Below are 25,469 nucleotides of genomic sequence, written 5' to 3'. Positions count from 1 at the left end.
CACACTTGTAAAAAAAACACACTTTATAAAGTCAGGCAACACTAACCAGGCTTCGTGTGATTCTGTTTATTTGTACCTTACTTTGACCACCCGTTCACTGTTATTGATCATTGTGGAGAGCAGGCAGACGTTTTGTTTTGTATTATAGCAGCTATCGGATGGAATCAATACATGGGCTGCACAGGTTGTCATGTCCGACTATCACAAGTAGAATCATAATGAAAAATACGCCGGTAAAATGTGCCAGTAGAAAACGGCTTATGCCATAGCAATTTATAACAATTGGATAGCAACAAGTAGTCAGTTTACCTTCGGTTGCTATGCTAACATCACCCATTTTATACCAGAGACACTTTAATAACAGCGTTGTGATGCCAAACAGCATCAATTCAGACTCACACACATTCACTTAAGGGGAATTGGGGATATGTATCAGCTGCTTGTGTGACAGTCAGACAGTGAATACTTTAGAGAGGCCGCTCTAAAGTATTAGCTAACACGGAGCTAACGGGAGAATAAACTCCAGTGGACGAGCAGCACCGCAGCGGTCGGTAAATGCCGCTGAAACACATTAATAAACAATGATCCACGGCACTCTGGAGAAAACTATAAGCTTGGAGAAGTTTTTATTTTATTTAATCTGATTTCGTATGATTAAAAGCAACACGATCGTCGACACGACGAATTCCCTTGTTGTTGTTGTTGTTGTGAGCGCCGTTGGGGAGCAAATCAGCGACGGTGACGTCATGACGCAGCAGCGGCAGCACCAGTCGGGCTCTGGGCGGTGTGAACAGAGCGGGAGCAGAAAAGCGAAACCGGAGCTAAACCAGAAAAGCTCTAGCTCGGAGCTAGAAAGGGAAAAGCACTGGTGTGAAAGCCGCATTACTGTTTAACATTTTGGGTTACTTCATGTTACTTCATGTTAAGGCTAATCAAAATGACAAGGCTAAGACTGTAATGCTAACTAACGTGCTTGCTACTAGCTAGGTAGCTAACTTGATCCAGCCACTCCTGGTCCTTTCATCAGACGGGAAGCAAAAGAACGAGCAAGACCCATTGCTGGTATGATTACAGCCTAGTACTAAGCACACAGGCATCTTGTTAAAGTTATCTTATCTTAGCTATCTCTTATATTTAGTGGAGGAAAACAAGTGTGACATCAGATATGACATCACTTACGCGACTCTGGGATTTGTAGTTCTAGTTGCGTATTTTTCATAGTCTTATATTTCAACAGTTTTACGACAAACTGTGACTTTTTTGACATGGAAATAATTTTTTAAGATTGACAAACATCATATGTGTAATTCGTGGCACAATTTAAACGGGATCGAAAGATAAGTTTTCTCTCTGGATTGACTTCAATACATAGTTTTTCCGAAATAAGGTCCCATGGACCGGAAGTAGATGGGCGTGACTTCGCCACTCGGGGAAAAATAATGAAAGTATAAGCTGTCTTAAAAAAATCGAATAGAGTGAGTCGAAAAATTGAAAAAAAAAAAAAAGTTCATTGAACGCTTTGGATATTTGAAAAGTTCGACACAGAAACCCCCCACAAAGATAAACCCGATTGAAGCCCTGAATGTAAACACTAAGAAGCAGCTGAGAAAACAATGAGTCTGTGTCTGGTTAGATCGACCAGCTAATCATGTGATTCATTAATTCACTAACACTCACACACATAGCTAGTGTGTGCAAATACTCATACAGGAATATATCACCCAAGCCACAATAGACACAATAGTGGGACATTTATCCACTAAATAAAACTTAGAAGTGGAACCCAATATATTTTAATATTTATTATTATTATTTTTTTGTTATGTAGAGAGGGAAGGCTTTAGGGGAGAAAACCCAAAACAATACAGAAATTAGAGCATTTGTTTCCTGCTGTGTTTGTTTTTGTGAAAATCTGCATCCTGACGTCACCTTTGCTTATCATAGGACTCACATAAACACATAAAGATCAGAGAAAGGCTTACAGTGTTGTTTATGTGTGTGTGTGTGTGTGTGTGTGTGTGTGTGTGTGTGTGTGTGCCACCTCTTGGCCATGACAGCCTGAGGATGTTGACCACTAGCCTCCAGAGCAAGTGACCTGATTGGTCAACCATTATCTCTCCAGCTGTGTTATTTTATTTATTTTCAACTGAAGATGTCATGTTTGTTTTGTATTATTGCGGCACTGTTTTGATGTTTACATGAGAAACATTCAGATTTATCAGCTTGACTTTATGTCCTTACTTCTCTTTCACTAGCATAAACGGTAATCCTGCTGGGTTTGTGTCATTTTAACATCTCAGGTTGATGCTGACTCACCTCAGCCACAGATTTACAAATCACTGAAGCATAATAGTCATTGTCTCACAGAACAGGAAACAATGCAGAGAAAGAAAGCAAATGTCTTTCATTAATCAAAGACAACAACACATGGGACACAGAATAGTATGTTTATTGTTTCAATACATTAAACATCATATGAAAAGACTGTCAATCCCCTTATCTTATTATTTTTCTTGCATTCCTGATCTCCTTGTCTACATGACACAGGTTTACACTGATGCTGGTCGACCCAAATATGCAAATGCTGCACACACACACACAGAACATTTTGCATGGCGAATGCAGGAGTTGCGGCTCATTAGCATTTCATAGCTTCACATAACTTAATGAGCTTGGTGTTCTTCAACAGAGCACAGGTGTTACTCATTACAAATAGTTCAGCTCCACTGGATTGTGGGTATAAGTGATTTAGCATGTAAAATACAACACGTAAAGCTGAATGGATTTTACCCCTTATTGTTTTAATAATTACACCTTTGGTTTTCCTGTAATGACTGTCAGAGAAATAGATGGATGTTAGAAGGCACTTGCTGCAGTAAGTGAACTTTGCATACACTAGGGCTATTCTGAAAATACCTCGAGCCAACACAACAGAAAAATCCTTTAAAACACATCTTTATGATTACCGCTTATTTCCCTTTTTTTCTTTTTGCCATGCTAGCTCCACCATGAGGTTGACATTTTTGTTTTTTATTTAAATATTATACTTTTCATTTAGCACCAGGTCAATATTTTAATTGATTTTTTAAAATGTTTTCCTTCGTTTTATGATATTTGCAAAAATAATCACCTTCCTATGCACCACACAATAAGCAAAGGTTAGCATGCTCTACATTAACTAGCATGCTGGACAGAGCCGACTCTTAGTGTTGTATCTTACTATTCTATTTGACTAAATACATCTATTTTTCTTTTACTGTTAACACTTATATTGTTATAATCACGTATATTGCATCTTTTTCAAGCTAGGGTGCCCTCGTACATCACAACTTGATCCTCAGTTCACATTATTTTTGAACAAGTTAGTAACAAAACATTTTCACATTTCTGAATGCACTAACGCTGCAGAGACGAGAGGGCACAATCATAATACATTTAGTAACAAATCAACATTTACAGTACTTTTTTCACAGTGTTTTAAAATATATAATCTTTGCTAGACTTCATCTAAACATCATCTAAAAGTCATTTTGGGGTAAAATGAGTGGCAAAAATATGAATCCCCTTAAGTTGCGTTAGAGTCCAGAGATGATGAAGCTTCCCAGCAAAATGATTTGAAGCAGAGACAAAGCTGAGCTGAGGGGAAGCCCGGCCGTCCCCGCGAGGAGTTTGGCATCTTTGGACACGGACACTTTGCGTCCGAAGGTGGAGTGGATGTGTCTGAAGTTTCTCTGCAGAGGCGTCACCTGCTCTGCATCCTCCTCTGTGGAGAAGATCTGTGAGGTAAACTGAGCCAGCTGAGGAAGAAAGATAAAGGATAACTTACAGCACTCAGGGAACCATTTAGATGTTTGTTTTTCAGATGAAGACTCAAGAGACCTACTTGGGACCGTGAGATGTAGACGGGGACTTCATACAGAGTCCACACCACCACCTGAGAGCAGGGGGGCGTGGTGAGGCTGCCATAGTAACGGTAATACTGACTCATGTTGTGCTTCGGCAGCAGGTTCATCAGCGGGAACGGCTTGATTTTAGTCGTCTGGCCTTGGGGGAGGATGCAAAGATGTGATGAGAACACGAGTTATAAACAAAACAAACAGCAGGCTGGAGAGGGTTTTCTAAAGGGACCTCTGACCTTTGTAAGCGACAGACGACAGCTTTTGTGATATGAGTCCAAAGTGCACATTGTCTGCATAGACAACCTGCAAGAAAGGGAAGACAAATCAGGATGTGTGTGTACGTACAAAAAAAAAATGTCTGGACAGATATTAGTTACCCCCCAAATATAGTCAAATAAAATTGTCTAATGTTATTATTATGTTTAATGTCTAATTATTATGTTGATTAATTGAAACTAATGGCATCCAATTATTTTTAACAAATACTGTTAACTCGGTTATATTCAAAAATAGGTATTGTAAACTTTAAAGCTATACACAAGACTGATGACAAACTTTCGTAAAAAGTTCTTAAATATAACATGAATTAAAATAATATTTTAAATATTCTACATTTAGGTTTGTCTGGATGTAACTTCTTTGCATTCAACAACATTTGGATGAGTAATTTTTATTAAATTATATGTTATATTTCAGTAGCTGTAGCTGTCAGAAACACCTTAAAACTGCTTTAAAATACTTTACAACAAGTGTATTAAACTCACATCAATGAAGAATCCAAGCACAGCGAGTCCTGTTGGATCGTCTAATGCCGCCGTCAGATTGGGATGGATGGACTTCATGTTGACTATGTGCATCTAAAGTAAAAAACAACAACAACAAAAAGTCATTAAGAAAAGGCTGCACAGCAACAGTTGTTTTGTGACGGTGTAGAGCTCGTCTACTGACCGTACTGTACCTCCATCGGGTATCTGCGTCCGTCCACCGTGTGCTCCGATCCGTTGGAGGCCGGGCCCCCCCAGTGGAAGTGCAGCTGGATGGTCTGGTACACATCTGGAAGACCTCCACCGCTCACTGACATGCCACCGCCAACCTCCATCACCACTGAGAGCAACCAGAAACATGCCATCACCAACTGAGTATATACACATGGTTAAATCTTGAGAGGATGCGTGGTGTGTTCAGGGAAGGGCAATATGAGGGAAATGAAATATGACATTATTTTTTGACCAATTAAATCTATTGATATTGCGAGTTTAACCCTTGATGCTTTCACAAAATAGTTACACATTGAGATTTTTGATTAATGACCAGCAGTAATGTTGATTTAATGATTAAAGCAGGTAAACACAAATAACTGAAGAGCTGAAACAGTCTGGTAAGTTCAGAAAAATACAACACTTTACAGTAATGCAGCAAAAGACTACACTTACAGTATTACAGAATCTAAAACAATTTCTAGTCTCATATCAAAATAATAATATAATATTGATATATTTCCAAGACATAAGACATTTACCAGAGTGTCCATCGTTTTTAAGTGTCCAGTGGCCCGTTTGGATCTCATCGAAGCCCTCCAGATGGAGATACTCCAGAGACTGGTTTCTGGTCATCTGGTGGTCCAGGTTGATGGGAGAGTGGAGCTCTTCAAGCAAAGGGTGACACGACGGGTACATGTCTCCCCATGCATAAGGATCTGGGATGGTGAAGAAGGCACATACGAACCGAATACAGAAATGAAAGATCGAACAGAAAATCTTTTAGATACATTAGTGGTCTCCAAGTGGACATCTAGAGGATTTATGTGAGGAAAGACGATCAGTAATGAATCTGAAAGTTTATTTTTGTTCTGGAGATTTTTATCAAATCACATTTTTTTTATTTTTTTTTTTTATAAATCATCCTTAACAGATACAAGATTACATTTTTTTTCCTATATTTTCTTAAAGGTTTAAGACTGAGATTAAGTTTAAGCTTGGGAAACTGTCAACACTTAATCGAGATTTTGAGAAGACAATGCGATTTGAGCGCTTACCAATAAGAACAGCTAAAAAGTCATACAAAAATAAAGTCAACCTTATATTGTCCTAATTTGAATAATGTCTCCTATTGGACAGTACATTTATCACCAACAAGTGGGAACATGAGATAGAGAGATGAATAAGAGAGCATATTATATCCGATCTGTGGTCTGAAAAAAAAGAATAAAGGTTACTTACCACACTGAGGCTCATCGTAGCAGTAGTCTTCTGGAAATTACAAAAAGCTAAATGTTGACAAACGTAATTTTCCTTTAGATTTTTTTTAAATGGCAGTAAATAAATGTAGTCTCTCACTGAGATGTAAGCAGGACCCTCACCTGAGTTAACGAGTGGAACGACAATAAAGAAGAGAGCCGCTGCCCAAACCATTTTAAGAGCCGCAGCCCGAGGACTTCAGAGGGACAGGTGCTGATCTGAGGTAGGCTGAGGATCAGAGCCGCGTCCTGCTTAAGTAGGAGGTGAAAGCTGAGTTTGATTTTGTCCTGGTGTGATCAGTGAAGCGTGTCATTACCAGTCCAGTGGTCTTTTCTGATCAACAGGCTCATTGATGCAGCACAGCTTCACCCCCCGGACCCCCCCCCCCCTGCTGCCACTGCTGCCAGCATAGATGCCCAGTGACCAGTAACAAGAGCCATTCATCGCATGGGAAAGTCAGCTGAATTAGAAGAGGGCAGAATATACACAGCGCCATATAAGGATGCTGTAGAGATACATGAGCTGTATCTCTCTCAATACGTAAACAAATAAACAAACATTCACGTTTTATAAGAAAGAAATCCTCCCATCACTGTTTCAAATAAAATGTTATACATCTTTAAGTCTCCCTTTTTTATTCTAGTATTGTCCAGCACCATAAGAGAGCACATATTGAAAGAGGCTGTAGAAATGTACACTCAAAAGAAGAAACAATTATTAGGAAACATTTAGTTCAGAGAAAGAAAACTCCTATCGGTGTGTGAGATTACATCTTATAAATGTCTGATTTTCTTCCTTTGATTTATTCAAATGTTTTCACGTTGAAAATGAGAATATACTGTTATGGCTTCATATAAGGAGGCGGTAGAAATGTACCAACTGTAAATACCTCTATCTCAAAAAAAGTTTAAAATATATATATTCTTTTTAAATAGAAAAAACGTATCACTGTGTGAAAAAAAAAACACTTTGTAATCTTTTTAAGTTTCCCATTTGATTCCAGTATTGTGTACCAGATTAAGATGCAGGTCAAGGAAATCCTATTTATTTCTAATATAAATACTTAATCTGTTAGTAAAGTTGATTAAAGAGGGATATTATCCAAACGTTATCACATAAGTGTCTTGAAAATAAAACCTGAAATGATTGTACCTGTTCGAAATATAATGAATCATGAAGCACATCAAAATGAAGCTTTAGTTGCCAGGTACTCTCCTCCAGTCGGAGTGTGATAGGTCTTTAAGTGGATGTAACATTTCAATCATCATCCTGACTGAGCAGCGCCTCTTCCTGCACGAATAGATTATGTGATTCTGTCACTACTTGTCCCGTGTGAACAAAGCCTCTTTTCTTCACCCACAATGCTCTGCAGCGGGGTATCGCTATCCCCGCTCCGCCTGCTGCCTCGTGAGTCACTGTATATCCACTTTCTTTAAATTATTTGACTCTTTTGATTACCCTGGATTGGATTGGATCCCACCAACCTCCATCCTATAAAAAGGGGGAATTCCCCACATCCCACCTTAATCCTCTGTGACATTTTGTCCCTGCAGGAGTCTCCAAAACTAAATGTCGTGATTGATGAGGCTCAACACAAGAGTTCAGACGACGCCGAGTTCATACCCACTGACGCATGAATCGTCCTTCATGGTGCAATTTATTTGGCATTTGATTAGATGTACATCTACCTCATAAAAACACAAGCCGCACCCTGCAACGTAAGCATGTTTAAGATTTGAAGGCTTTGAAAGAAAAGACAATGAAAGAAGCATTTGTTGTATTATACAGAAAAACATTTGAAAATTCATTAAGATTATTTCTCACACCTGAAACTACAGTGTAAATGCAGCTGTTTGGGTCACGGGCGGGTTTATGATGCACATAGATTTTAAACTATATGCCAGAATTATTTGAACCTACAGTACAGGACAGAGAGTTAAAATGCTTCCATTCAAAAAAAAAAAAAAAAGAAATGCCCTCAGCATGCCAAAAGATTAAAAACATGCACCAAGCTTCAAAAAGCAGGTTGTAAAATAAAACAAAACAAACCTGATGAAAACAAAAACACCATCTTCAACACACACATGCTTTTTTTTCTTACAATTTTGTTTCTTGGATAATCCACTGTGGATTGTCAATGTAAAATAAGAAAAATGGGGTAAAAGCTTTAGAACAAAAATAATGTTTTATACAGACATTCACACACACAGTCATTCACACACACATTACAGCTGGTGTTCTTCATGAGGCAGATCTAAAGCGGTTTGAATGCTGCTGGTTGTGGGTCTGATCTAACTTTAGGCTTTGTAAAATTCATCCTTGAGTGAATCAAACGATTGTCGTCATAAAAGGGGTCGAGCAAGTTCCAAATATACGAGATTTGCTTTTATTACAACCTTTTTTTTTTTTTTACTGCGATCCCACTGAGAAACAAGGACGGTAACAGACCCATCTACACCAAACAGAAAGGACTCAGAGCAGTGATCTTCGTCAGGAGCTGGAAACATCCTCAATGAGTGAGATGTTGAAGAACCACACGTACAAACACATCAGGAATGGAGGGGCAGCATCCAAATGTGACAACCAACACATTTCTTTGCGAAAACAAAAACCCTGATTAAATTGAGGGGTGAGCGTGCAGAACATTGAGCTTTGAACTAAACATGGTTCAGTTAGCAAATACACAACTATGCTGCCAAGAGTTGAGGACAAAGGAAACACAATGGGACCTCTGCGTGATTAAACCACTTCATGATTGCGACAGTTATCTTAAATAAATTGATTCTTAAATTTAACGCTGGGAAATCATCCCTAATCTTCACACGGATACTTGAAAAGCTTCGTCGCTGCTGACTGATCAGTCCAACCCACAATAAAAACAATCAATTTTACAGCCTGCCGTCATAATTTATCAACAAAATAAACACAACAACTCATAATTATCAGTACCACGACATTCCTTGATACATTACGCCTCGTGTGAGCGTTTCCTAATAAAAACCTCATATAGCTGGAAACTAACTGTACTTTCTGGAACGTTTCAACCTCTGGATTACAAAACTGTTGCTGCAAATGTGTGCTATAAACCTGGAAGACAGCTTCATGTATCAGACTGATAAGAACGTGAGGTGAGAGGAGGTTTCCTATGGAGCGAGTAGAAATCGAGATCTGCCGCGGCAGACGGGGCGGATGGGAACATTATTGTAGTCTGGAGAGCGACAGATCAACACAAATACGTCTGTAAGATGCAAACTGAAACGCAGAAGGAACATTAGCTGGCTTCTCTGTCACTCTTAAGCTTGTGCTGGACTGTGACACACACAGGTATAACAAATCTGAGCGGCACAGACCTGACGGGGTATTTACATCACGGCTTCTCTGAGATGTTTCAAAAGCTTAGCTCAGTCGTCGCTTAAAGTAAAAGTGGAGCCTTCTCGGCCTCTATGAAGTGTTTTTGTCTCTGTACACAAACAGGCCTCTCTGCTGCCTCAGTGTTTCCAAAAAAAAAAAAAATACACTTTGAAGGCAAACTGCAGAAGAGTCTTCAAAAAGAGGGCATCCTCGTACCTCAAAGAAAAAGGAGCTGATCCAAGACGTCTGTACAAACTTTAACTCTCCTCCCTGCAGTCAGCTTTTAAAAAAAACGTCCTCTCCCGGTGAGGAACACCCTCATGACCTTCCTCGACCCGCAGGAAATGTCCGTCCAGGGTCCTATACCACGGTGCTGAGGGAGGACACGCAGTCTGCGGGCCCCTGGCCGTCTGTGGGGGTGTCGGGCCCCACCAGGAGGGTGCTGCTATCTATGGAGTCCTCCCTCTCCTGACAGGGTGGCGCTGATTCTGGCACAGGGACAGGAGCGCTGGGGATGTCCGCCTGGAGCCCGTTTCCCATGGTGTTCATCTGGCTCGGTACCATGGAAACCCCGCTGCGTCCTGCACCAGGAGAAAGGAAATGAAGACAAGAGCCCAACTCTGTGTGTGATAGAGGCATGAATAAAAGGATCTGCGCCTACCAAGGTCGACGTAGAGGAGGCTGTCTGGGTTGATGGAGGCTTCGTACGGAGGGGGGGGGTCGTCTGGGTGCTGGATGTCGGGGTATTTGTAAGCTGCGTACGGAGGAGGAGGCTCTTGGAAATGGAAAGCGCCGCCCTCTCCATCATCGGACAGATGCAGGGGGGTGAGGCCGGTGCCGAAAGCATCCGGGCCGTAGTCGAAGCCCGGGACCCGCCTCCCAAGGTTGAAGTGGTGCACTGAGCAGAAAGAAACAGACAGGACGATGTTTAATCACCGCACTTCCAAGCATCCACAAATCAGCCTTTTAAAAAAGAAACCTTCATTTATGGCACAAATGTACAAAGCAAGGAAGAAGGAGAGGTGTTTAAGGGACAGACATTTTGTTCGTACAAGATGTTGCCGTTCGAATTGTTGCTCAAATTATAAATGACTGTTTACAAAGAGTGTTGGATCAATTTGAACCGGTCATGCCTTAAGAGGTTTACACCTTATTTCACTTTTTGGGGAAATATGGATTCTTAACTAATGCTTTGTGGAATGCAGCATTTGAAATCATATGAAACTATGCATGTGCGGCATCTTATTTAACATAGAATAATAATTAGGAAATTGCCTTTAAATAAAAATGACCTAAACATTTTGTTATTAGGGTGATGTGACTAATCTAACAATGCTCACAGTTTCCTCCAATCAGAGTTTCAATGCGTTCGCGTCTCCGCTGGCGGAGTCTGTGCACCATGAAGAGCAGCAGAGAGAGGATGAGGAAGGACGAGATGCAGCTGACGATCAGTCTCATGCCGCTCGCCATCGAGTCAAACAGACTGTTTCCATCTGGGGAAAAAGAGAAAAGAACGACAAAATCAGAGAATCACACAAAGAGAGCTCACAAGTGCTCCTGAGGAGGAGAAACACACAAAGGTTTCTGGCGGTGTTTCAAAATGAATTACTTCTTTTCATATATGAAGACAAAGACAAGTGACGTCTCATGTGTAAACTGAGTTCATTCAACATATTTGTAGTGACAGGACAATAGATGCCAATCGTTACTTAAAAACAGGCTAAATGGAAGTCACATGTTATCATAAAATGTTAAATAGTATGTTGAATATCAGGGTTCAAGGTTCAAGGCTTTTACAGTCATTAGTACATAGCTACAGTTCAGTTATGACAATGGCATTCTTAGGTCACAGGCTCCTCCAACAGTGCAACACAATAAAACAGATAATTTGTGCAAGTACATCAAATAAAATAGAATATAATAGAAATAGTGCAGAAGAGTCTATATACACAATATCTCTTGATAACAGTGCTAAAAACCCTCCAAAGCTGTATATCTGTGAGGAGCTCCTTGTGTTAACCTCCATGCCTTATGTCTCAAGCTGCCCATGCAGCAGCTGACACAGACTGTTCTCAGTCAGTACCTGGGTCCAGGCAGGTGAACTTGCAGCACTCTTTGGGGTCTTTGCGGAAGTGCTGGCAGCCCTGCGGACGCTCACACAGCGCCGCCACACACATCTCCGGCTCTCCGTCATGACACGTGCAGCTCAGACACGGGTCGTCCCCTTTAGGGGTGAAGTAGTATCCCTCGTTCACCACGTTGTCTTTTATATCCACGCACGTTTGCCCTGATGGGAACATAGAACGTCAAAACAACGTCCAACATATACATACCACGACTGTAAACAAGACAAATGAGCCCGTACTTCTCTTGCAGAGGAAGGGGAACTTCTTGTAGCAGTTCTCCGCGTGCCAGCTGTGCAGGCCTCGCTCGTTCATGCTTTTGATCTGAACGCGCTGCAGCTGAGCACAGAAGACGTTTTCCTGGGTGGGAGACGCCTCCCCAAAATAGGTCAGATCGTCAGGTGGCAAAAACACCTGCATTGACCCTGTTGAGGAGAAAATAATCATTTTAAAATGAAAAGATAACATTTAAGTTACAGTAGTTGCTTTGTAGAGCAGGTTAAGCATTGTACCTTTGTATGCAACCTCCCAGCGTCCCTCCAGGGAGTTGTTCCGATTGGTGATCACATACTGGTAGCCCACCCAAAACCTTCAACAAAGAAAAGAAAAAGTTATTGACCACAATGTGTTTCTTAACTGTGTCAAATGGTATATTTCAGGGTTTGGGCAAGAGCTAGAATTGAACACTTAAAACTGCCACTATTGGCCACTAGATGGCCCGCAACCAAAGCCCCACCTCTGCTGGAACACACCGACACACACGACTGTATATAACCATACTTTATTACATTAAAACTAAATAGGTCAACAAGGGAACAAAAAAAACATTTAATAAGTTAGAAAAGAAGATATTTGAAGAACTTTTGATGTGGTTTTTGAGACGTGAGTTTGTAAAGTTGAGTTTGTAAAGCTCCATTTTCTGTATTTTCCTTCAACTATTTAAATACATCCGGGGTGAAAGGATAAAAAAGAGGAGCGTGCAGAGTTTGGACCAAGCTGTAAGTGTCTTTGTTCAGAAACTTAACTATATTAAAGCGATTCACAGGTAATTGACTGTAGAAACGTACACAATTCGGATTAAACAGTCATGTAGTCAAGAGAAGCTCTTACAACACCTTTCATTTGAAGGCTAAGTCAAAAGTGAAACACTCACTTGCACTGGTCTCTGCGCTCACAGACTTTGTCGTCAAAGTCCACCTCGATCTTCAGGATGAACTGCAGCTCCTCGTCGGTGACGAAGGTGGCCAGCGAGCCGTTGACTTTCTGACAGGTGTCCACCGCCTGCCAGTAGTTCTCGTTCCTCGGGTACACTTTGTAACAGCTGGCCGTCTTCTCGTAGTGGTGCCACCCACTGGGGCACTTCTCTGTGGAGGGACGAGAAACGTTAGCATTGTGGTCGAGAAAAGCGGCGTGTACACATAATGCAGATTCAAAAACTTTATTATTAAATACAATTCATGGGGGGGGGGGCGTGAAGAGAAATGCTTACTGTTGAAGCGCACAGGCTGAGCCACACCGATGACGTCTTCCTGGTCATCTCCTTTGCCGAAGCGAAACCTCTCCCCCTTTATAGCTGCAAAACAAATTCTCATGGTCAACTATGTCTAATCGCTTTATAAATGTCCTGTACCTCCAACTGTGTGGATACAATAGTGACAAGGCCTTGAGGTTCAAGGAGCTGAATGTGTGCAGCAGATGTTACAAAAAATGACTCATAGTCAAACAGGATGGACATGTTTTTCCCTACCTGTCTGTCTGTTGTTTTCATTGCACATATTGGCTGATGTTGTGCAATCTGTTAAAAAGCCTGATGCAATAAACCAGGCATTTTATTTGTCTGATATCCTCATTAATAAATAAAGCTTCTGCTCCAGCTCTGCGTGATAAATCCATGTTCTGCGTGCAAAGGCCCTTTTGTTAAAAATAATAATAACTCAGCTCTAAGCTTACATATTTAATAATCTCCACCGACTAATGTTGGTATCGCCCTGGGAACACTTCTCTTTCTCTCACTTATTATTTATTTATGTGACTCAGATGAACATCTTCCCGTGTCGAGGTTCATTACTTAAGACAGGGATGAAGAAATAAGAAGTTTGTATCTTATTATCCATCTTCAACTCAGAAAATAAGAAGGAAGTTGACATATTTGAGGAAGATAAAAGCCGAACCAAAGTCTTACTTTGTTAAAAAAAAAAAAAACATCAACCTTAAAGCAGAGCATATTTGATCCTCTTATATGTGTCTACTGGAGTTTACAGTGATTCAAATCTACAATCGCAGCATTGTCTGCATACAGGAAATTCAAGACTGGGGTTTAATTGATGTAAATATAAGGATGAATATCTAATTATTGTTACTAGTTTGATGTTTTATGCCATCAAATGTGTTAAGTAAAGTCTTACAAAAATGTTGTATAAATACATATTAAAAACAAACTAATTAGCAATATTTTAAAGCATTATTTTAGGTTACACTTATTTGACTTAATTCTGTTTTAGATTCTAAATGTTTTAACAATAATATTTTCTTTGGTGTGCAACCTTACTTACTTTTCTATTGTGTGCAATGTGCTTCTTGCCAACCAGATACTTATACAACACCTTTCCCTCTTTAACTCGCAGTAAAGTTATAAGGTTGAACAGTTTCTGCTGGTATTTGTCCCGCTGGAATTAGAGCGAGGGATTGTTCCACCTCTCCATGTTATTCAACAAAGAGCTAATCCTAAAGAAGAACATTGATTTCCATGCATGCTGTTGGTTCAGTAGACAATGAGCCCTCGCCGAGGCACGTGTGAGCATTGTTTGGCCTTTTCTTGCCTTCCTCTATGAAAGAACACTGAGCATATCTGAAATGGATAGTACATATTGTTCAGCTTAAAGCTTTTACAATCATCAGCGTTTCAATATTGCTAATAATCAGCATTTTCTGCTTTTGTGTTTAGTACCTTTCGTGGTTAAATAAACAGAGAAAACAATTGCTGCTTTAACGGCCTGTTCTACAAATGTGTTTTCCCTGAAGAGTGAATAGGATCCACTGTTAGACATTAGCAGTTGGCAGGCTGCAGCGTTGACTTAAGAGCTCGCTCCATCACGGCTGCACTGTATGGAGGTCACACGCTGAACTCAATCCTTTCAATAATTCCTATTATGCGGTAAGAGATCTGGGGATAATGTCTCTCCGGATTTAAGAGCGGAAAACAATAGGATTTTGGTCAAAGGCTTAGCCCTGCAACATCCGTGTAGTATTGAGGAGATCAAGCAGCGGTAAACAACAGAGACACATGTGCAGCCACTCAAAGTTGAACTCTGCCCCCGCCTGGCATCTGACACCGTCAATGAGCTGATAGTCCCCAATTGATAATCCCTGTGTTGGATATGGAGGACTTTTTAGTACCTGCAGGCCTAAAACCACTTCTTAGTGCTTTAGATAAGATGGATTGATCCTTTTTTTTGTGTGGAAACTTTACAATTGCTGCTTATTATAATATAGAGTATTTTATTTTACAGTATCTAAAATGTATATAGTTTTCTTCTTCCTTCTGCATTTTACGTGCACTTTATGTCACTTGCATAATTTTATTGCCCTATTTTTTTCTTTGTTTATTTTATATCTTAAAGGTCACCTATTATGCAAAATCCACTTGTTCATGTCCTTTATACATAAACATGTGTCCCCTCTGTGAAAAGAGATTCTGAAAGTTTCAGGAAAAAAGGTTCGCCCACTTTTTGTCCTGATCCATTTATATAAAAACCTTTTGGCCACTTTATGATGTCATAATGATTGTTTGGCTTGTGTAACCATTAGCCAATCACCAACCAAGGTAACGCCCCCCCACACTTTATCACCTGAGACCCCATTTACACGGGAACGTTTGCGTGTCCGCACCGTATGCGTTTTCAAAAAGGTCTTCCGTTCACACGCATTCGAATCATTAACGTGTCCGTTCACACGAGGCCGTTGGAAACGCTGGAAACGCTGTAGTACATATGCCACGCCTGTAAGTGGCGCTGCTGTCGCCACAAAATAAACCAAAAGCAGCGAAGAAGACTCCTGAGCATGGTTGCCGTGGTTGCCCTTCTGTTTATTCTCCGCGGTGGATGGCGTGTTCTCCTGCTATAAATCTCTCCGGTAGTCCAGCAGCAGATGAAAAACACCCACCTCTCCGCCTCTTCCAAGGGACGAGGGAACCGTGCGGCAGAGTTTCCGTTAACATTTTTTTCCGCCGGTCATCATGTCCGTTAAAGTTTAGATCTTCTGTGCAAAATTTGAAAAGTGCCGGTCAGAGATCTTCTTTTTTATTTATTGAGCTTTAAAACAAATTGATAACGAATCTGTATAATAATATAAGAATAATAAACGGAGCCTCTCTTTTCCTCCCCCTCTTCTGACAGCCCAGCAGCTGATCTCTGAGCAGGAGACGTGGGGAGAGGGAGGCGGGGCTATCTCATCGTTATCAGAAAATGATCGTATAGAGGCGTACAGACGGATCCGTTTGACTCCCAAGAGCGTTCCGTTTGCAGATCTATCCACCTTGGGACCCGTTATCGTTTGCGGGGTCCGTTCCTATCGTTTTGTTACGGCCTCGTGTAAACGAAAGGGCTATATACGCAAGAGAAACTATGCAGATACAACCCGTTTCGTCCTCGTGTAAACGGGGTCTGAATCTCCTCCTAGAGCACCATTGTGTTCTTTTTAACCAAATATCTCTCAGAGGGGCGTGGGGAGGGGCTCCTTATTTTCATCTAAAGCAACAGACAGAGAATCAGCACTTTTGAAACAGGGCTGAAACAGAGTGGATTATGGGACGCTACAATCTGTTTGGTATTTGGAGCCAAACACTTCAGAGACATGTTTTGTATATATCTGAGACCTATAATATATTGATGAGAAACAGTATGATAGGGGACCTTAAAGTTCACTGTGAGTCAAATGGCTGAGGAGCCTGGGGATTTTCAGTACCAACCACTATGCTGTAGCTGTTGTGGATATAACAATAAAACCTTTGATTTGAACCTTGAACAGCCTTCGGGACAGTGATGCATTTTGCGCTCACACCACAGGCCACTTCTTTTCACACGTGGTCCACATGCATCACTAAACAATCTCTAGATGTCGCTCCATTAGATCCCAGTGCGTCACTTAAACCTTGTGGGTGCTTTCACACCTGTGTTTAGAGCCGTCCGGCTGTGATCCAATCGCTCGAGTGTGAAAAGGTCCCGGGTGTTGCTATTCTTTCCAGAAATCAATCATGTTATGGGTGTTGTGTAACAGAGCGGGTGTAAAAGGGCTTAAGTGAGCTATACTCACGGGGACAGTCCATCTCGTCGCTCTTGTCCTCACATGCTGTCCAGCCGTCACACTGCCAGGACATTGGGATACATTGCATCTTCCCACTGCGGCAGGCGAACTGCCCAGGGCTGCAGCGCTGCTCTAAAAACACAAGAGAGAGATCCAGTGGTCAAAAACTGCACGTGACTGTGACTCTTCCAAACAAGAGACAACCATTTCATGTTAGAAGAGGAATGAATGAGGTCACGCTGATAAATGAGAGGTCTTAGATGGTGATGAGGTTAGAATTTCAGGAAATATAAACAGATTTTCAATGTTATTGCCGTTAGCGACTGGGTGCAAACTGAGAAAATCACTGTCAAATTAAACCAGCAATATCACTGCACTATCGACAGTATAAATACTCAATCGTCAGCATGTTAGCCCACTCACTCACCGACTCAATACTGAGACATAAAAGAGAATTGGTAGTACTCAGAAAAGAAAATCCAATACCACTGTAAACTGATATGTTTATATAAGTCTAGAGAAACATAGAAATGTGTTGTCTTGTATTGAAAATAAAAATAATACAACTTTTGTAGGCATTTCTTGGAATAACAGTGGCAGCAGAGACACTCTTAAAGTCTCTTTGTTTGTTAACACCCTTCGGCAGCACAATCTGTGCTAAGTGGGTCTCCACGCCATCATGTGCAATTAAGAGTGGCCCTGCCTTCCTCGTGTGATGAAAGAACAACGAGAGTCTATAAACAAACTCTAGAAGGGCCACACAAGTTTACTGATCACAGTGAGAAAGTTCAACTCACTCTAATACTGTTCTTATGAAGGTAAATGATATTGGCTTCTTATAAAACATTATCTATTTATTAGGAAACTATTAAAGATGTGTCAGTATTAGTTTACACTGCTGATATATTCAAACCAAAACAGACAGCCACTACACTAAGAGATAAACTGCGTGCTTACCTGACAATAATCTTGCCAGAGCTAGCCGCGGACCTGCAACAAATAAAACAGTAAGAGTGACTCTCCTGTATATCAATGTGTTGTTTTGTTAGGGGACAGTATCATCCTGTGACTGTGCTGCTTATTATGTTGTCTATAAGGATATTTCATATTTATACCGTCAACAATTCTCTGGTATGTGACAGTGCTCAGTGACTCCCCAGTAGAGGGTCCATGGTGCCATCTGCTCTGGGTTACAGGTGCTTTCTGTTTACCTTCAATAAAGCTGGACCACCCACTGACCAGACAACAAATATTGGAAACTCTATTTTATTAGGGATGCACCGAATATTCGGCCACCGAAAATTATCGGCCGAAAATGGTTAAAAAGGCCCTTTCGGCACATTTGTCCGGGTGTTTTGATTTCAAGTGGTGGAGTAATCCCGAAGTGGTGAAAGTCTTTGCAGTTACACCCTCTCGAGAAATGTCAGCTGAACTTATCCTACAGAGAAAAGAAAATGCACTTGACTTGGAATGAATGTACTGTATGCATTCAAAAGTGCTGAATAAATGTTTTATGGACCCATAATAGTGATTATTATTTAAGTTAAGTTTTGCCATAATCATTTATTTTTCCATAATCAGGCAGCTGAACAACATTGGTAAAATATTTATACATTATACATATATATATATATATATTTCTATTAATCATTTTCGGCATTCGGTTTTCGGCCAACTGTTTCCTATTTTCGGTATCGGTTTCGGCCAAGAATTTCCCATTCGGTGCACCCCTACGTATTTTTACTTAGAAAAAAAAGCTCAGAGCTATTTCAAGTGACTATTGTTTCATCTGTGTACCCACCAGCCCAGGTGATAGACCACACACAGACCACACGTTGATGGTCCCACAGTGAAACAGATAAAGATAATACAAGTCTGTAAAGGAAGAAAAATGAATGCGGCATTTGGCTTGGAAATGCAATGCAAAATTGGAAGGGGAAAGGATTGATTTACAACCAGATGTAATTCAAATAATTCTCATTATTTCCCAATCTGAGTGCAGCCCTACTTATAGCTTCTTTTCAGAAGCTAAACATTCAAATGAAACTTCTCCTTGACTTTGAATACAACCCAGCAGGATATATAGAAATGTTTTTTATTCATTGGGATAAACCCAAAAAGGATGATAGTTCAGACTTTAAAAAATATATATCATATTTTCAAAAACAGGAATCTCCCAGCCATTACACCAGATGCAACATGTCCACTGTAACAAAGGTCAGAATAAACATTGCACAACATCCTGGTCACTTCATTTGCTCAAAGGAAGTCACTGGGACAAAGTTAAAAAACATGACTTAGAAAGAGAATTAATCTCACTTGCATGACATAAAGACATATTGGCTATGAATGACTTGTAAAAAAGGTCAGTTTAAAGTAATCCTATCCTTTAAGGCTGACATTAATGCAGACCTTGCTCTGCCTAGCTGTCTAACACAGCCAGCTCATGTGGGTTAATGCTAAGTGGATTGAGACGCATTACAGATGAGTCTCAGGCTCCTGGGACTGAATGCATCATCCTCAAACCCTTCAAGTCAGAATACGTGTCAAATTGATGGATAACATTAGAGTGGATTTATACTAAATGTGATGTTAATAATTAATGCATTCAGAATAATAGACTAGGTAACGCAAGCTTTCAAAGATGATGGTCAATCCCAATTTACGGTACGTCCACACGATTGTTGCAGTACCGCCGTTTGGACACAACGAATGTTGGGCACAGAGCCCGGCACACTTCCTTGGGGCTTGGTGTGTATGGGAGAGTTAAGACTTACAGAACGTCCACACGGCTTCATCGCGTTGAAGCTTGCCGGTAGGCGTGTCTGGTGCGCGACCAACAACTAATCACATTAATCTCCCGCCCGGGACACAAAGGCACGCGGTTTGATTGGCTAGCGCTTGTATTGGCATATTATTTGATTGGCTAGCGCTTCCGTCGACGCTTGAAAAGTTGAACTTTTCTCAACTTTCGAAGCGAGCAACGGAGGCAAAGCGACCCGACGGAACCACAATGCAGTTCGGCAAAGCTTGATGTCACCCCATTCAAAGTGAATGGGAAGCGTCTCCGTTGAAGTACACGACGGAGCCGTGTGGACGTACCGTTAGGGTGGGTGACATCACAGCTAGAGGGGAGAAGAGCTGTAAAATCAGAAGAGTTTATTTTCCAACTATTGCTCGGCTGGCCACAATTTTCACTTTTCTACATCATTTGGCGATCATAATGTATGGAAATTTGTCACGGCCGCACCAATATGCTAATTTAATCAAACAGACTTACACATATAGCAAACACGAGAGTCGTCAGGTGTGTTCATCTGGTATCCTAAATACTCTGGGTAGGATATTTAGCTGATTGGAGTTACAGTTTTTTTACTTAGAAGCAATAATGCAGCACAATATTGTCAATACATTCTCTGACAGGCTGTCTCTCGTTCCCTGGCAGGGTTTTGCCGTGGAAACTCTTTGATCTTTGAACACATCTGTCGGTCGTTAACTAAATCCAGTGGTAATCTAAAGATGTTCAGAAATGATGCAGGAATGTGCTACAAGAATCCAAAAATGTAAGAGATAAACAATTAAAGTAGTAAAAAGTGAGCTAAAATTAATGGATATTCTTTGTTGTACCTTAACAATACAACTAATGCTATTATTACCCACTCAGCACGGGTAATGTTAGCATCGGGATGCACACCCAAGTTTCAGTCACACAGTCAGCATTTCTCTGAATGTTCTAGTTAAAATTATTATCCTTTCAAAACAACATTTTCTATACATTTGAGAAACGTTTCTCTCCCGTTAGATGAACACAAAGGGAAGCATGCACATATATTAAAGGAGTGTAGGCACTATAAATATTTTTTTTCTTAATGTCACCAAAATAACCAAAGAAAAAGGGAGAGGTTCAAATATTTAAAAGAAAACAACAAAAAACATACAGAACATTGACATTCTGTAGTTCCGATGATATTACATTCCGAACACTTTGAAGGGCTTTGTGACCTCACGGACATTCTAATGTCATGCTTACAACCGGCTGAGGGGAATCATTCCATCATATTAGTTTGAGCAAACGAACGAGAAGGTAACGCCGAACATCCCTAACTCTTTAAACCCAAACAGCTCAAATACACGACTGAACGTGAAGCGTTCTGTAACGAATACAGGTACTGTCTTATTTTGAAGTGAATCTGTAACTGAACTGAAAAAAACAAGTCATTATGATAACTCATTAATGTGGGGCTTTTAAAAAGTGGTTAAAAACATAAATCAAGGCAGAAAATTATTAAATTGTGGGTATTAGAAATAAATAGTAATACTTTTTTTTTACCTTTGCTTTCAGTTATGTTGTCAAAAAAGGAACATCAACCCCTGATTGACACAATCTCAGAAAACTACCAGATCTTGAAAGTTCTGGGAGCGGGTTGCTATGGACAGGTAGTGGAATGTTTAAAACTGGACACCGAAGAGACTGTGGCTGTGAAGGTTTTAAAACAAAAGAACTCATCAAAAAATAACATGAGAGAGGTGAGATAACTTTGGATTTTCACAAGTCAAAGATCCATTTTTGGACAGTGCCTGAGTCTTAAGAAATATTTGCCTCTACACGACATAACTGTTTTATTTATCCTCAGGTTCTCATACTGGAAAGGCTCCAATGTTTCGACCCTGATAAGTCCCACATCGTCAAATGCCATGAATGTTTTCAATCGATTGACCGGACCTTCCTGGTGTTTGAAATGCTGGATATGAGCCTCCATGACTACATGAACAAGAGGGGAAGGCTGCCATTACCACTAAAAGGCATACAAACGATGATCAGAGATGTAAGGATACCAGAGAGAAATCAAGAACTATTAGTTTTCCACTCCTTAGATTAGATATACTTTTATTGATCCCAGTTTGGGAAATTCTTTCATCATATAAACATTATGTAAATTACTTTACTTGCAGTTGGCCACAGCATTAGATACCCTGAAGGGTATTGGAATAATCCATTCTGACTTAAAAATGGACAACGTCATGCTGGTGAATCACCACGTAAAGCCGCTCAGGGTTAAGCTAATCGACTTTGGTCTAGCTGTAAAGATCTCCCAAGTGTGGCCAGGAGTTGTAATGCAGCCTCTTTGGAATAGGTAAGACCTCAAGACCTTTTGTATTAGAAATGCATCAATGCAAGGAGTTCACTGCCATCTGGCTCGTTTCTAATTGAATATTTGATTAAAAATGACCTCGTATATTCTTCTGTTCCTCCACACTCAGGTCCCCTGAAATCATTCTTGGCCTGCCATTTAATGAGGCCATTGACATTTGGTCTCTTGGCACAATATTGGCTGAAATGCTGCTCGGATTTCCGCTTTTCCCAGGAAGACATGAGTATGATGTGGTGAGTACAATTGATGGTTCATTTCTGAATCTTTCTTAATGTTTGTAATATTGTTTTTATATGTACTAATACTTTCAGACATGTTTTATACATGGCTTATAAGATTTATAGAGTACTCCAAAATAACGTTTTGCTGTGTTTCGTCTCTAGCTGCGTTACATCATCGATCTCCTGGGTGAACCACCAAAGGAACTCCTGAATCGTGCAGTGAACACAGGGTTATTCTTCAAAGAAAAAAGAAAACCCTTTGTGAAGAAGCATTGGACATTCAAGGTAAAGCACCACAACCTTCTTTGCCAACTTTGAATTATCCTTATTTAGATCATTAGTATTAAGCCACAAAATATGTTGCCTTCTTACAGACACCCAAGGAGTTTCAGAGGGAAACGTTGAAGAAAACGAGGGAGGACAGGGAATATAACTTTTCCTCTCTGGAGGCGCTGAAAAAAGTAAGTTGTCAATTAGATGCTGCCTGTAGAAGCTCCAACAAAAAATAATTTTGATTAATATTTGGCAATATTTTTGTTATTTAGACAAAGTTGCACAAAGCAAACAGCCCCGAATTAGAAGATAGGACGGAATGTGTGGAGCTTTTGAAGGAAATGCTCACGATGCACCAAAATAATAGGATTACTCCAGATAAAATCCTGGTCCATCCTTTCACAATAAGGCGCTACTACCTCAGTCGAAAAAACTGCCCTAAGTAAGTATGTCTGTATGAATCTGTAAATTACACCATCTCCGTGGCACACATGTTTTCAAACAAAAGTAGGCAGTGTAGACTACTGTAAATGGCTAATGTTATCTGTACTGTACACTCAAAAAACTGAAACGTTGTCTTTGATTAAATGTATTATGTCAACAGGTTTTACATAACTGTATTAGGGTAGTTGAAAGCAATTACATTAAGTTTGAATAAAAACACACTTGCATCTTTGTTTACCTTTAGATCCTCCTCACATTGTGAACCCTCAACTCTCAAAGAGCTGCCACCTGGTTTCACTGAGGTTCAGACGGATGAGAGGACCCTGGAGGTGGGAGAAGCCCCCAAAGAGAGCAGTGCCATCAGGTAAGGCCATAATCCCTCAGCTGAGTCAAAGAAAATGTGCATGAAGTTAGGCGATATAAAATGATCATTATGTCCATTATGCTCCCAAACTGGAACTCCCTACCAGGAAATATCAGGAAGTAAAGACGCATCTTTTTAGATAAGCTTTTTATTAGCGACAGCCCACTTTTACATTTTCTTTAATCAATATTATTTATTTTTTTATATTGTATTACTTATTGTAGAGATATTTACTTGTGTTATTTATTGTATTAGTGACATTCCCTTTTAAGTTGGTCTTTTTACCTTTATTAATCTTTTTATTTATTAAGTTTTTATTATTATTATTATTATTATCTTATTTGGGTTTTTATTTATTTATAGGTTTCTATATTTCATCGTTTTTATTGGATTTGTATTCCTTTAGTTTACAGAGAGGGATCATTATTGATTTGATTGTTTTTCATTTGTTTTGCCTTCTGTGTCCCTTAAACTGTTATCATGTTGCTAAAAGGTTTTAACGTCTGGCCTGATGTGAAATTCTTGTTCTGTTGTACATGTTGATGTGTGCCTTGTTGTTAAAGCACTTTGAGCTGCACCTGGTGTATGAACAGTGCTATACAAATACAACTTCATTATTATTAATATACTTAATGCAATCTAAGCAGGTGACATAAAATGCACCCTTGCCCTCAAAACTACAATGTCAGTTTCAATATAATCTAGACTTTTTGATCTTGTGTGAACCAACAATGACCCTTTGTTTGTGTGTATGTGTAGTAAACAGGCTGTGCAGGGAGAAATGGCGATGGCTGAAATTGAGCAGGAATGGAAACTGGAGTCAATTAGTAATGAAGATTGGGAAATTGAAATCATCGAATCGGTTATGGCAAGCGACAATACCAAAGCTCCCAGCTCCGGCAGCGAAGGGTCCTTATCCTCACCTGGTAGGATATATTATATTTATATAATATATATTTCTGAATTGTCACATCCTTCCAAACTCCATTTATTCAAAAGCACTAACTTTACTTTCAATTTGCAGTGATCAGCCAGCCCAGGAAAGGAATCAGAGGATTCTTCTCCAAGATGAAGAGGAAGTCCTGCTTCTGTGTGCCTTGCGGGGCGGGGGGGGATTTGCACTGAAAAAACTGAAACGTTGACTCTTATTAAATGTTTTATTTCAGGAAATGTCCTTAGATTAGGTTAGTTGAAGCAATAATATTAAGTTTAATCATATGTTTTGTATTTATGTTATATAATTATGTATATATTAAGTCAATGTTTCAGTTTTTAAGTCTACTGTACGTGATCAGCTTCATTTTCATGTAATCAAACATGGGTGTTTAAAATTCCTTCAACCTCTCAGGAGATTCACTGCAAAACCTTCACGGTTACTACATATGCAGCACGTGTCTGCACAGGTTTTCCCCCGGTACTCGGGTTTCCCATAGGAAAAAATAATTTGAGGTCTTGTTTTGCCAAATGTTAAGATTACTGTTTTACATTTTGATTGGAAATGTTTTAATTAACTTCAATTATGTTTAGGATGTTCATATTTATTCTGTATTGTGTCTGTTTTATACTGTCTATTTTTATACCTGATCTATACTGTATTACTTTTTATATTCTACAGTTTATGATGTGTATACCTCTATATACTGTTCATATTGTAAATACTTTTAGTTTTTGTATATCTCTCAGATGTATATTCACTCGCACTTGGATGAGGACTACTGTTTCTGTTTTTCTGTTTTCTTTTAAGGTCTTGTTTTGCCAAATGTTAAGATTACTGTATCATAATCCATCATTTGGATTGGAAATGTTTTAATTAACTTCAATTATTTCAATAATGTTCTATGGCAGTGGTTCTCAAACTTTTTTCAATAATGTACCCCCTTTGAAAAAAAATCTCAGCCAAGTACCCCCTGATCAGCGCAAAAACAACTTGTTAGGGAAAAAATGCCTATATAAAGAGGTACAGTACAGCGCAGCACCATCAGTGTCTGATTTATTAAAACAACAACATTGTAACTGAGAAACACTTAAAGGTAGGATAGGTAATTCACTTCGGAAACACTTTTTGTTATATTCCATGGAATGCTCTTAACATCCCGATAGCAA

The 25,469-nt window shown here is 39.9% G+C and overlaps 2 protein-coding genes and 1 long non-coding RNA gene across 3 annotated transcripts; 1 reads left to right on the top strand and 2 right to left on the bottom strand.

The window, feature by feature from the left end:
* Positions 1-1,367: 1,367 nt before the first annotated feature.
* On the bottom strand, positions 1,368-6,348 carry car15 (carbonic anhydrase 15). Its single transcript, XM_010786761.1, has 8 exons — positions 6,259-6,348; positions 6,119-6,148; positions 5,419-5,595; positions 4,858-5,003; positions 4,664-4,756; positions 4,136-4,202; positions 3,884-4,044; positions 1,368-3,797 (listed from the first exon to the last, which is right to left on the bottom strand). Exons 1-8 carry the CDS (start codon positions 6,308-6,310, stop codon positions 3,576-3,578), a joined length of 948 nt encoding a protein of 315 aa, XP_010785063.1. The 5' UTR covers positions 6,311-6,348; the 3' UTR covers positions 1,368-3,575.
* Positions 6,269-6,754, top strand: LOC104958927 (uncharacterized). The gene is made up of 2 exons (XR_799805.1): positions 6,269-6,359; positions 6,481-6,754. It is a non-coding gene; the product is annotated as an uncharacterized lncRNA (long non-coding RNA).
* A 998-nt stretch (positions 6,755-7,752) lies between these two features.
* Positions 7,753-19,709, bottom strand: dgcr2 (DiGeorge syndrome critical region gene 2). Its single transcript, XM_010786770.1, has 11 exons — positions 19,702-19,709; positions 17,869-17,933; positions 16,921-17,043; positions 13,100-13,183; positions 12,764-12,974; positions 12,123-12,199; positions 11,853-12,035; positions 11,571-11,774; positions 10,828-10,980; positions 10,149-10,385; positions 7,753-10,068 (listed from the first exon to the last, which is right to left on the bottom strand). Exons 1-11 carry the CDS (start codon positions 19,707-19,709, stop codon positions 9,848-9,850), a joined length of 1,566 nt encoding a protein of 521 aa, XP_010785072.1. The 3' UTR covers positions 7,753-9,847.
* Positions 19,710-25,469: the final 5,760 nt, after the last annotated feature.

This window comes from Notothenia coriiceps, unplaced genomic scaffold (genome assembly GCF_000735185.1).
Source record: "Notothenia coriiceps isolate Sejong01 unplaced genomic scaffold, NC01 NC01_scaffold00029541, whole genome shotgun sequence".
NCBI classification, from domain to species: Eukaryota; Metazoa; Chordata; class Actinopteri; order Perciformes; family Nototheniidae; genus Notothenia; species Notothenia coriiceps.
The sequence above is the reverse complement of the archived record's forward strand: the minus strand, read 5'-3'. Positions and strand labels throughout refer to the sequence as shown.

Bases quoted from the DNA above. Each gene is read 5' to 3' on its own strand.
- dgcr2 (XM_010786770.1), bottom strand. The intron at 12,975-13,099 runs GTAAGCATTTCT...GTCCCTCCACAG, and splicing joins TCAGCCTGTGCGCTTCAACA to AGAAGTGCCCCAGTGGGTGG. The intron at 12,036-12,122 runs GTACAATGCTTA...TCTCCTCAACAG, and splicing joins CTGGGAGGTTGCATACAAAG to GGTCAATGCAGGTGTTTTTG.
- car15 (XM_010786761.1), bottom strand. From the start codon at position 6,310: ATGGTTTGGGCAGCGGCTCTCTTCTTTATTGTCGTTCCACTCGTTAAC. The intron at 6,149-6,258 runs GTGAGGGTCCTG...TGTAATTTCCAG, and splicing joins CGTTCCACTCGTTAACTCAG to AAGACTACTGCTACGATGAG. The intron at 4,203-4,663 runs GTGAGTTTAATA...CCTTTCTTGCAG, and splicing joins TGCTTGGATTCTTCATTGAT to GTTGTCTATGCAGACAATGT.